The 12828-nt window shown below is 45.7% G+C and overlaps 1 protein-coding gene across 1 annotated transcript in view; it reads right to left on the minus strand.

The window, feature by feature from the left end:
* Positions 1 to 537: 537 nt before the first annotated feature.
* Mecp2 (methyl-CpG binding protein 2) overlaps positions 538 to 12828 on the minus strand; it is a 62674-nt gene continuing 50383 nt past the window's right edge. Inside the window, exons 2-3 of the mRNA XM_076918362.1 lie at positions 10975 to 11325; positions 538 to 10502 (exon numbers count right to left, since the gene is read on the minus strand). Of these exons, the coding sequence (XP_076774477.1) occupies positions 9422 to 10502; positions 10975 to 11325 (1432 nt within the window). The 3' untranslated portion in view covers positions 538 to 9421. The remainder of the gene's footprint in view (positions 10503 to 10974; positions 11326 to 12828) is intronic.

A 12828-nucleotide genomic window follows, 5' to 3' on the forward strand; every position in this document is an offset into this window, starting at 1 on the left:
TAGATGCTCTATTTCTACAGGTTCAATCTTCAACTTTCATTTAACATGTAACATTTGAGGCCAGAACTTTAAGGTAGCTTCTACTAGGTATGCCCATAATTACATGTGACATGCCATTATCCTCTCCTCAAGGGCGTATCAACCTAAGGAGTATATGGCTGCAGAAGGCTTATATTCTTACAGGAAGCCAATGAAACAAGGGCTCCCTTTGGGCAGTTCCTCATAGTTGGGAAGAGTGTTAACAGTGGCACACCAGAACCTAGCAGCCACCCCTGCCACACTGGTCAGGAGAGGGAAGTTCTAGGCACATTTGTGTCAGGCCTTCCTGTTGCATGCTGGTGTAGTATGCCTGGAAAATATTGACACAGAGCAAACTAAGGATGCCAGGAAGGCCAATATATGAAATAGGCTTTTCTTCCCTCCCACACCAGTCCTGAGAGAGGTTACTGAGGTTCAGGGATAGCTGAATCAAACATACCATGCTGTCAGGTGAGCTGGAGGGGACTGGTGACTTACAATGAAAGCCCAGACCTTGAGTCACTTTCACAGAGAGATTTATCGAGAATGCTAACAGCACAGGATACAGTACTTCCCAACAAAAGGTGCAAACGCATCACTTAGAAAGGCATGCTGAGTATTCTTTGCTTTCACATGTATTAAAAAACTTACAAAAATAAAATGAAACTGCGTGCTGCCCATCTTTTCAAATAGTAAAAGAACCTTATGAAAAACCACTTGATTTTACAACAAAAGACACAAACGGACATTTTTATGTAAATTTATAAGGCAAACTCTTTATATAATAAATAGGTTACAGGGGTTCAGTGGGGTGTGTTTTTGAAACGTATACAGGTACATTCAGACAGGTTTACTGAAATGGTACAAATTTCCTTAATAAATTGCCTTTTGTTTTTAAATATATCAGTGCTTTCAGTCATTTGGCTATACACAAAGAACCTTTTGTTTTGAACACTACAAAAAAGCAATCAATATTTTGTTTTTAAAACAACCTACTTATTTTCTAAAGTAATTGTCCCAAAGCACAAAAACTGAAGGTGAATATGACAGAGGGCTTTTCAAGACCCCTCCAGCTATGTCTGTCCTGGATCCTTCTGTCTTATCCGCCTGCTCCCAACTTTAGATGGGTTTTTGAGCTGGTGCCAAATACAGGGTGGCTTGTCACTGGCTACACTATCCTACAGGTCTCACCCCCATCCCCTTGGCTGGCAGAGGGGAGTACAAAATGGATTTTGGAGGGGGCATACACCCTGTCTTGTTCTTCCAGCTAATAACATAGGCAACTGGTCACTACAGGTAGCACTGTCCTCACATGAGGCTCCAGGAGAACACAGGTCTGTTCTTCTTACATGAGCCTGGAACAATCTGTAATGAGGATAACACTTTACTGAGGATGTTTGTCATAGAAAGAGAAGGTGGTATCCCATGTCCAGATTTGTTGGGAATCAGATCACATCGAAGGAGAAAAGCCTCTGCTATCATTTTATCCCCCAGGAATGGTGGTAGCAGAGATATCAGATTAGTACTATATATTAGGGGACAGCATGGAGTGTGACAGAAGTGTCCTGATTAGTCATATCTCTGAAAGATGCTTTGGAGACAATAATGTCCATGGCCTTGGCTTATCTATTAAGAGGTATTTCAGGCAAGGAGAAGCTAATTCATCTTCTGTCCTTCTCCCTGTGTCCACAGTGGTGTATCCTCCTGAAAACTCAGGCCAAGCCTTTCCATACTCAGTGAGCTCAGCTCTGTTTTCATACCCCTTTCCTTCCTGGCACTCCAGGATTATTACAATAGTAGTAATAATCTGGGAAGAGGAAACAAAGAATCAACTGGCTAGAAATGCTGTTTTTGCTTTGACTTTGAAAATGGCAACACATCAGTTTCAGTCTCTTGACTTGGAATGGAAATTCAGTGCTTAACTTTTGGGTAGCTTCTGGCTGATCAGGGCAGGGGTCATCTCTTTAGATTGCCCCTCTTGTCTTATTCACCACTCCCCTCCCTTCAAATGTTTTGTTTGTAATCCAAATGTATCTAGAAGCATTTGTCTCTGGAACAATTACTTTAAACATAGTTACAATACAGACTTCATTTCAAACACAGAAGAGATTTACTTAGCAAAGTTCCTTTCACCCACCAAAAATTACACAAATAGAAGCCTCAACACCACAGTTAAAGAGGACCAGTAGAGAGAACCTCATGTTTGGAACACAAAAGGAAGAATAAAACCAAACCAAACCCAAACAGAAAAACCCCAGAAAGACAAGGAAAGGGCCAAGGACGGAAGAGGAAGGTGAGCAAACACAGCACACATTACAGTGTCCAGGTACACAGGGAGCCCAGCACAAGGAAAGGGCTCGGCACACGTTGAGTAACAGTCCTGGTGATATTTGGTCATATATTCATCAACTACTGACTCTGGAGCGGCTGTTATTGATTGAAGCAGTGACAAATCAAATGGAAAAGGAGGCCATGCTAGCAAGGTAAGGAAAAGGCTTCAAGTTCTGTAAGCCTTTCACACTCCATTGTCCAGCTGCCCAGAAACATTGAACTAGATGGCCTGCTCCATCCAGGCAAGGTTAGAGGTCACCAGGTGAAACTAACTTGGGTGCTGATCTCACATCAGCCGTAAAGCATGCATATGGACATACATGGTCACCTACCTGTCAGTGGCCAAGTAAGTAGCAGTGGCAACAACCCTTTGGCCTCTTCTGCCCCATCCCAAGCTGGCTGGGGAATAATGTTGTGACATTCTACTAATACTGATTACTCCCTAGGATAGGGTCTCAGAGGCTTCCCCAGCCCATCTTTCAAGAGCTCCAAGGCTAGCCCAGCCATCCAAAGAGCCTACAAATATCTCTGCTGTATTCTGGCCTCAGAAGAAGCAATGATGGGATGGTGTATAGGTGTGGGACAGATTTTGGCCCTGGTGATTATAATGCTCTCTGCTTTGGAAGAACATGGTTCTGGACTTTTTTTTTTGGGGGGGGGGTTAATTATTTAAGAATGACCCTTTTGCAAAAGAACTGTTACTGCTAAATTTTCTAGCAGATATTGCTCATTAAGAATTATAAAAACAGCCGGGCAGTGGTGGCGCACGCCTTTAATCCCAGCACTTGGGAGGCAGAGGCAGGTGAATTTCTGAGTTCAAGGCCAGCCTGGTCTACAGAGTGAGTTCCAGGACAGCCAAGGCTATACAGAGAAACCCTGTCTCAAAAAAACAAAGAAAAAAAAAGAATTATAAAAACAAATGCAGTTACTCATGCGAGCAGGGAGAAGAGAAAGGGATGTTTCTGGAGTCTTTACTACTTTCTGAAGGAGACCCATTGGGCTGTTGGATATGATTCTGGGCTCCCTGGCATTCTACCTGGTACAGCTTACATGGTTTGGAGACATATTATGTCTCTTATCTCTTCTCTAGTCCCTGGACTCAGCAAAGTTTGGAGGGTTTTGAAATGTTCTATGCCCTGTCAACTGGGGAAAGCCTGTCAGACTTACTGTACACATGCTCTCCCTGGCCAGGGAAAGGCGGAGAGAGTTGGGCCACCCCCACACATGCTAGTTCCCCATCCTTAGAGGTGAGGTCTAGGCTATTGCCCACTAAGTTCTAGACTTCAGCATGTTAAGGGAGTACTCTTGTCTCCTGACCTCATGCTGAAATGAACTGTCCTGTACCCAGAATCTTGGGGCCCCTTTTACAACAGAGAAGAAACAAAGCACAAAACCTGGGTGCAGCCTGGAGCTTCTTTCACTTAGCACAGGGAAGCCTTTGAAAGAAGTGAAGATCACAGATCTGCTTGGACTGAAGAAGTGACCAGCAGACAGATGTGTTTTTTTTTCTTTTTAAAATTTTTTCCCTTGTCCTACTCTATGGTTATCAGAAATATTGTAATTAAGCAACAGGTATAATTTAAAAAGGTTTGTGTGTGTGGTGCCACAAGCAAAATGAGTTTATAATTGTGCAATATACAGATATATATATATATATATAAATAAATTCAACTGCTTTGTGTGTCTAGTTGGTGCATAAAATAAAAACAGGAAAACTAAGAGCAAAACTGAAAAACAAATCAAAAGCCCAGAATAGAAGACTCAAAGCAGACCTATGCATACAATCTCTAAGTTACTGGATATAATCAGAGTCACCAGGAAGAACAGCTTTGCCAATTGACACACAAACACTGCAGGGAGAAGGACTATTAGTGGGCAGGAGCCAAACCTCTTTCCCTTTTCACCAGATTGCCCAAATGTTCTTAAACTCAAAGATGGCACTTAGTTCCCATGAGAGGCTGAGTCCTGCTTGTGCAAAGCCTGGGGGCCTGTCTTTCCTCCCAGAGCCTTTTCACTACCTGCCTGCCTCTTCCTCTCTTCTTTCTCCTCTCCACTCTATGGGCTCTAATACTTCTCCAGAAGGCAGGCAGGCAGGCAGGCAGGCTTAAGAAGGCAGGGAGAGGCTCTGGGGTAAGTTTAGGAGGGCATGTCAAAGTGCTTGCCACACAGCCATTTCATATGTGCCAAGATCCTGAAGGTGGGGTAGGTAGAGTGCAAGGGACGGGAGGCCCCAGGGAGGAATGCTCTGTAGGAAGCAGACCCTCCCTAATTTGTGCAGTAGTGCTGGGGCAGGCTCAGTTAAGACAAGAAGATAGCAGACACTTTGTGCTGGGCCTTCTAGGTTACTGAGTGTTCAAATTGATACACCAAGAGCTGGTCTCATGCAGCTTTGGCATCTAGCAGACCACTAACCTCCATACCAAATGACAAGGTCAGAAGTGGTATTCTGGGGTCAGCTACTCAAAGAGTGGCTTTCTAATGCTAAAACACCTCGAATCTCAAGAGGCTCCTGGTTCTACCTACTCTGATGCAGGAGGCTTCAACCTTGAGTTCCCTTTGGTCAGATCACTCATTAGACACCTCAGGTCCAAAATTAAGTATTTATAGATCCAATTTTTTTTTTCAAAAGCCTCCTCTTATTCATAAACATCAAAATGTAATTTTTTGTTAAATGTTTTTAAGGTTTTCCTTCTAAATTGTTCAGAACTGGTTTCAGTGTTCAAGTTTTCCCCTTTAGCATATAATTTTAGACCCTGGGGGAGGCAGTATTCTAGCAATTTATAACAATTAGACTAAGCTTTTTTTTTTTAAAATAGTACCTAAAAGAGAAAGACATAAAAATGGAGAGAATCAACAAATCTCTTCAGAGTGAGGCTGGTTCACTGAAGCAGAGAGCAAGAAGGAAGAGCCAGAAGAGGATGTGGATGGAGCAGATGGCTTGGCTCAGGCATGGGGCATGCTGCATCTGCCTTAGCCCCCTTCAATTTTTGGACTTTGCTGTACCACAGTCCACAGGGGCTTTAGAAACTGCTTTTTTTTTTTTTCTGAGTCTCAGTCATCTGCCCTAGAATCTGTAGTGTTAACCTGAATCAACAAACAATCTGGGGCAAAGATATAGGCTATGAACTGATGCACAAAGGTCTTCTTGAAGAACTGGCACCTGTGATGTCTCCTCAGCCTAAGAGCCTGGCTGGAATGCTCTGGAAGGAGACTGTAGTTAGAGAAGTGCTGCAGAGTTCTGACAGGTGGACTCCTCCACTTGGGCTGCATGAAATCTGGCTGGTCTCATCTGGTCAGTTCCAACCCTTTTGCTTTTCCCTGGATGGGTTTGAGCCACTTATTACAACTTATTTAAAATCCAGAGGTCTTGTCAGCTAAGGAAATTCCTTTCCCTGCCAAACCTGGCAGTCTGTTTCTGATTACTGCCTTGTTTTATCACTGCCAGAGCAACAGAAAGCTGAGTAGCAGCAGCAATTTGGGTTGCTCTGGTTCCCACGTCCAATGTTCATGGCCTCTAGTCTGTTGTGATAGCACTGAACAGTTGTCAGTACCCATGCTGGGATCATGGGCTTGTTTGGCACTGATGGACTGGGGGAGATGGTATTTCTAAATCTCCCCTGTGCCTTTTAATATGGAAATACAGCACCAGCAGAAAGGAGCTGTACTACTAGAGCCTGGCTGTGACCAAGAGTCCTCAACTTACTGCACAGCAAGGGCAGCAGTTCCACTGGTTAAGACAGACTCAAGAAGGGCAAGCTTGGGCCAGGATGATCATAGTTGGAGGATATACAGCAATATATCTGGGAGAGGTAGTAACTAACAACTAGAACAGGGTAGGGAAGACTGGATGTGACCTTAGTGACCTAGCCACAGATATCTGAAAGCTGTCGGTCAGTTTCTGTATTCTTCACATATTCAGTGAAAGATACCACCCATACGTCACAATGTTCAAATACAACAAAATAAAGGTCACACTCCAGGTCTGAGTCAGACACAGCTGGTGAGAATCCCATGACTTAAGGCTTTTCCCTCCAACCTCCTGTCAACCTGACTGCAAGGCAGAGGCAGCCTGAGCTATACAGGGTCCCTGGCTTCCAGGGTAAAAACCCCACCAAAACCGCCTGCTTAAAGGAGACTGACTTGTGATGCCCTTATGTGTGGATAAGGGAATGGGGGAAAGAAGCAGGAAGTGAAAAAAAACCCTAAGGAGCTGCAGGCATCACCACCTGCAGTTTTGAAATCAGTTCTACATACAGGAAAGTGGGGGTGGGGGAGTGAGGGAGCTGCAGATAAAGCCCAAATAAAAGAAAATGGCATCCAAAGTGCTGCAATCCCAACTGTATATGTCTAATCAGCCCAGGTTGTCTTCCAAGGATGAGGGATCCCCAACTTAGGAGTCCATTTTATTGAACTAAGTAAGCCTAACAGGCAAAATCCCAAGTGGACCACAATATACAACTTGGTGTCAACCTGGCTAGGTGCTGTGAGGGTATGGAAAGGTGTCCTTGAGGAGTGCATGGGGGCAGGATGGGGTGGGAGGCAGCAGGGGCCTTTTGTCATTGGAAGAAGCAGGAGTTCAGAAGGAGATATCCTGGACCCTTCAGAGTTCCTCTTCCAAACCCTCCTCCCTCTCTAGGGAGGAACCAGAAGCAAGACTAAGAGGATCAAAAGCAGAGCAGGCAAAAGGCCTGCCTGACAGAAAGCTGGTTGCAGGGTTTGCTTTTATAGCACAAGGAAATGGATACAAATACGCTAGAAAGTCCAACTATGATTCCACAAACAGAACAGGGCAAGATCTCCCACTTAGTTCTAACCATTCCATAAGAGACAAACATGGTTTTATCTTAAGCTATCAATTGGAACTGTCAACTACGGTTCCTGATCACTAAAGACGGGCCAGGAAGTGCTAGACGATTTCTATGATGTTTCACTCTTCCATGATTACACCGCAGGAAGAAAGCTGGGGAACGTTAACAAAAATACACAAGACAACACACACTTGACAGTTCATGGCAGCAGCTCACATGGGACGTGCCTGTGGGTGTTTCTGGAAGCATAAGACTGCTGTCTCATTTGCTACTTTGATAAGGTACTTCTCAGTCAGACAGATTTCAATAGATATGAGACATCTCTGTAAACACAGAAAAGGATATACCAATATGATGAAGATATGCAGCTAGATAAGGACTTCCTGAATGGAGGTTAAAACTTTGGGGTCCCAAATGAAAATTGACCAATTAAAATTCCACAGCAAAGTCAAGTCTATAAAATTCACCACTATACTTATGGAGCAGAGTTTGAAATATGGGATGTGCTGACGCTGCCCAGTCCCCAGTGAGCAAGAGGTTAAGAATTCCACTAGAAAGACTTGGGGTGTGTGTGTTTGTCAGAAGAAGGGCCAGGGGCTCTGGTGTCACTCCCTGCTCAGGTCAGCATCTGTCCTGACAGGTGCCCTGCCCACACTAAGCTTGACATTAGACTTCTGAATAGGGTCAAGGGTAGTGAGCATGGAGCCTCTGTTGGACTATGCAATGATTCTGGCAGGCCAAAGGGGGCCTCTGTATCTCCTTCAGCTACCACATGTGACCCAGATTCTCTAGTCCACTTTTTTAGAGTAGAAGGTGAAAAGGCTCATTGTTTAGGGTTTGAAAGCCTTTTGATATTTTTCTTAGCAAGAGCAAGAACTTCCTACCCTCTTGTTCTTCGCAGAGGCTAGGGAGGGCTCAGAAGAGCCCAGAACTTGCTCGAGGTTAAACATGATACCTGGCACTGGCAATGGGAAATTAAAGGGCAGGAAGAATCCTAGGGCTGCAGCTGACTGCTGTCAGGTAAGCACATGGTTCACCACTGCAGCTGCCTACAACAGAAGAAACAACTAGAAGCTAGGGGAAGAAATGGAAGGATAAAAGAGAAAGCAATCAGGAAGTCCTTATAAAATTGCAGCAAACACTTAGAGTTTCGGAGCTTCGTGGGAACCCTATGTGCTGAGCCCACTTTAAAACAAGCGCAGGTATATACAGATACAGGTAGTTCTGAACACTGCCATGTCTGGTGGCTTGTGGGACAGTGTCACCATTTCAAGCCAGTTTGCTTTCAGAGCATCTGTTTGTTTTGAAGTGGGAACATGAAGACTCAATAGTGCAAATAATTCTAAACTGTCCCTAAAGGAGAACTGCAAAGTAACTGGAAGAATATTTTCGTTTCTTCCCCCTTAATTACTAGTCACAGACTGCTCTCTTGTTCTGTGGCACTAGGCCTGGCTTGACTCCACCTAGCCTGCCTGTACTTTGTCCTGCTGCCTCCATGGCACCTCTTTATATTTTCTAGGGGAGCATGCCTTGTGAACAGATGATGACACTTCACTCTGGGCCATCCTCTTCTGTGGCTCTGGCCAGTTTATAAGCCAGCAATTTAGGACTCACCTCTAGCCATGCCAGAGCTGGATCAGAGAGGTGCCACTTGCCTTTTTTGCAAAATATCCTTGTCAGTTTTGGATTGGGTTGGTGTGGAGCCAGACTTGTGCTACCACAGTTGGAATTACTGGGCCTCAATCACTGGCCAACTCCATAGTCTTCTCCCAAGAGTCCCATAGTTTCTCCTGCAACACACCTCCCAGTCCCTCAGATTGGGAGTTGGGGTGGTGTAAAAATCAGGGAAGCTATGGACAGGGCATCAATGGCACCAAAAATGGGAGTGTCCTCTCAATTGCCCTCTCTAATGAGCACATGGGGGAGGGGGTGTTGTTGTTTGTGGGGAGTGCCTGATCAACAGCTTGTCTGGTCAGTAGTATCTGCAGCAAGCCTTGTTGAAGGAGCCTAGTTTAGAAAAGTGCAAAGCTACTTCTGGCCCTGGTTAGGTCTTCAACCTGACTGTGCTTGTCGGTAAGAAAAACATCCCAATGGTCCAACTACTCCCACCCCGAAGCCACGAAACTCTAAGTTTACTGAAAGAAAAAAAAATATTTTTTATTTCAGTTAATCGGGAAGCTTTGTCAGAGCCCTACCCATAAGGAGAAGAGACAACAGCTGCCTTTATTCTTGTTGGTTTGCTTTGCAATCCGCTCTATGTAAAGTCAGCTAACTCTCTCGGTCACGGGCGTCCGGCTGTCCACAGGCTCCTCTCTGTTTGGCCTTGGCATGGAGGATGAAACAATGTCTTTGCGCTCTCCCTCCCCTCGGTGTTTGTACTTTTCTGCAACTGTGGTGGTGGTGGCGACCATGGGCTGAGTCTTAGCTGGCTCCTTGGGGCAGCCATCACTCTCCAGTGAGGCTCCTCGAGGCATCTTCTCTTCTTTGCAGATGCTGCTGCTCAAGTCCTGAGGCTCAGGGGGGCTGATGGGGTCCTCAGAGCTCTCAGGCTCAGGTGGGGGTGGTGGTGGGAGCAGTGGCACAGGGGCCTTTGGGGACTCTGAGTGATGGTGGTGATGATGGTGCTCCTTCTTAGGTGGTGAGGAGGCACTGCTACTGCTGCGCCCCTTGGGGCTGCTCTCCTTGCTTTTACGCCCAGGGCTCTTGCAGGTCTTCAGTCCCTTCCCACTCTTCTCACCAAGGGTGGACACCAGCAGGGGCTTCACTACTTCCTTGACCTCAATGCTGACCGTCTCCCGGGTCTTGCGCTTCTTGATGGGGAGCACAGTCTCATGCACAGACCGTATGGAAGACTCCTTCACGGCTTTCTTTTTGGCCTCAGCAGCAGCAGCTGCCACCACACTCCCAGGCTTTCTACCTCGTTTCTTAGGAATGGCCTGGGGGTCAGCTTCAGCTTTTCGCTTTCTGCCAGGGCGTTTGATCACCATGACCTGGGCAGATGTGGTAGCCCCACCTCCCTCACCCTTACCCCCAGGTGATGCTTGGAAAGGCATCTTGACGAGAAGTTTCCCAGGGCTCTTCTCCAGGACCCTTTTCACCTGAACACCTTCTGATGTTGCTGCCTTTGGTCTCCCAGTGCCGCTCCCTTTGGGGCGTCCCCGACCCCTGCCAGTTCCTGGAGTTTTGGGAGATTTGGGCTTCTTAGGTGGTTTCTGCTCTCTCCTGGAGGGGCTCCCTCTCCCAGTTACCGTGAAGTCAAAATCATTAGGGTCCAAGGAGGTGTCTCCCACTTTTTCAAAGTATGCGATCAATTCTACTTTAGAGCGAAAGGCTTTTCCCTGGGGACTGTAGAGACAGAGAAACATAAACAATAGTCAGAAGCTTTTTGACAATATAGAGACTGAAATAGAAAATGTACTGACAAGCTTTCTTCTAAGACATTGTAAGTGAACAAGGAACAAACTGGGGCACAACTGGGCCAGATATATGGGTAGAAACCATGTTACAGCTTGCTGAGAAGCCAAAACAGCTGGATCTGAAAACAGAGGAGCCTGCCTGCCTTCAAGCCCACTCCTCTGTGCTCCCTAACTTCTTCACAATCCTGAAACAGAAGGGGTAAGGCCTGGTACTTGGGGATCATCGGGCTGGGCCAAATCTGTTGGTTGGTACCCAGACCTAATCTACCACCAAAACTAACCAAGGCATGGTGTCTAGCCTCTTTGGGAAGCCATTTCAGTGCAATAAAGCTTTTCCATCCTAGCCTTCCCACCCACCTGGCCTTCCCTGTTCTGTAGACACAAGACTTGCTCTTACTTACTTGATCAAATATACATCATACTTTCCAGCAGAGCGGCCAGACTTCCTTTGTTTAAGCTTTCGTGTCCAACCTTCAGGTAAGGTGGGGTCATCATACATGGGTCCCCGGTCACGAATTATGGAACGCCGCTGTTTGGGGGAAGCAGAGGCTTCTGGCACTGCTGCAGCAGAGCCTGAGCTTTCTGATGTCTCTGCTTTGCCTGCCTCTGCTGGCTCTGCAGAATGGTGGGCTGAAGGCTGTAGTGGCTCATGTTTGCCCTCTTTGTCTTCCTTCTTGTCCTTCTTCGCCTTCTTAAACTTCAGGGGCTTGTCTTTGAGGCCCTGGAGATCCTGGTCTTCTGACTTTTCCTCCCTGAAGTATTAAACAAATATGTAAGTATTACAGAGAACATAGCTGTCTGCACAGTAGTGAGTATAGGTGAGCTTGAGTACCACACATGAGACCCCTGACTGCTGCATACTCTCTCTGATTTTGGTAACTTCCTTAGGATAATGTATCCTCGGGCCAAGCTGGAGCCCAAAGATTTCTTTAGCAGCTTTAGGTTGCTGTTGATGTTGGTCAAACACATTTGATCTTTATCATACTTCTCCAAACCCTAGTTCTAGTGCTGTTAAAGTGGCACATGTATTTTTTCTGGAATATAAGCACTGTAGGGCTGGCTTCTTAACATACCACTGGCAGAAGTCAGTTTATAAGTTGCACCTAATGGTCACCTGGGCTTGCCACATGACAAAACACGTAAGATAAATAAAATAAAATGGCAAAGACAGAAGAGGGGGTTGGATCCTGAGGGGATTGGATCCCTTGGGGCTGAAGTTACAGATGGTTGTGATCCACCATGTAATTGCTGGAAACTGAATCCAGGTCTTCTAGAAGAGCAGCCGGTGCTCTTCTGAGCCATTACTCCAGCCTTCTGACTTTCCAATTCAAAACAAGGACCCCAGCAAGAGATTTCAGCAGTGTAAGCCCCAGTGTCCTCATCTCAACAGTAGCTAATCTCATTCCTGAGGTATTCTTTCTGTGAGAATTATGGACAAAAGGTCCCAAGGTATTGTATAACTATTGCTAACTCAGGCAAATAGCAATTGCTGCCTAGGGTTCCAGTATATGAGAAAAAAGGTATCTTGGGTCCCATGGGTCTTTACCACAAGATATCCTCCTCCCCACCAATAAACCCTAAATGCCCAAAACAAAACTGGAGGGGGGAGAACACAAAAAACAAAAACAAAACCCTATCCTTATCAGAAACAGAAGAAAAAGAAAGGTGTAATAGAACAGTGTATAGAATATGGCAACTACCATATTCCAGGACAGGACACCTGCTTGTTCTTTCTTGTGGACAGAGATAGTCTCCTTCTACAGGTTTTGGTTCTTCTTTGAGGGGTCCCTTCATGTACTTTAGGGTTCAAAGCCTCTCTCTGATGCTTTAATTACCACTGTAGGGAAACACAGTGAGTCTTTCTCTGACTAGAATCTGGCCACACTGCACTGCACCTCTGAGCTACAGGCCAGATTGAGGAAGGTTTGGAAAGAAGTAGCAGCTGCCTATTGGTCTAAAACTAAGAGAATTAGGTTAGGGCTGTATTGTGTGTCTGGAAGCCTGTGGTCTGCTCACAGTTCAATCTTCAGATTGGCATTTTCAGAAGCTCTCAGTGACAGAAGAAAAAAAGGGGGTACTCACCAGCAAAGCTGGCAAGACAAAGGCCAACAGGTACTTGCCATGTGCATGTAACCTCACAGGCCTCTTTTGAAAACCAGGGCTGCTCCCCTGATTCTGAACTTGAGTTTGAGAAAACTACTAGACTAACAGGGCAGGATGGCTTCTTTGGAATTCTCACTTGTATTCTGAAATAT

This window comes from Arvicanthis niloticus, chromosome X (genome assembly GCF_011762505.2).
Source record: "Arvicanthis niloticus isolate mArvNil1 chromosome X, mArvNil1.pat.X, whole genome shotgun sequence".
NCBI lineage: Eukaryota > Metazoa > Chordata > Mammalia > Rodentia > Muridae > Arvicanthis > Arvicanthis niloticus.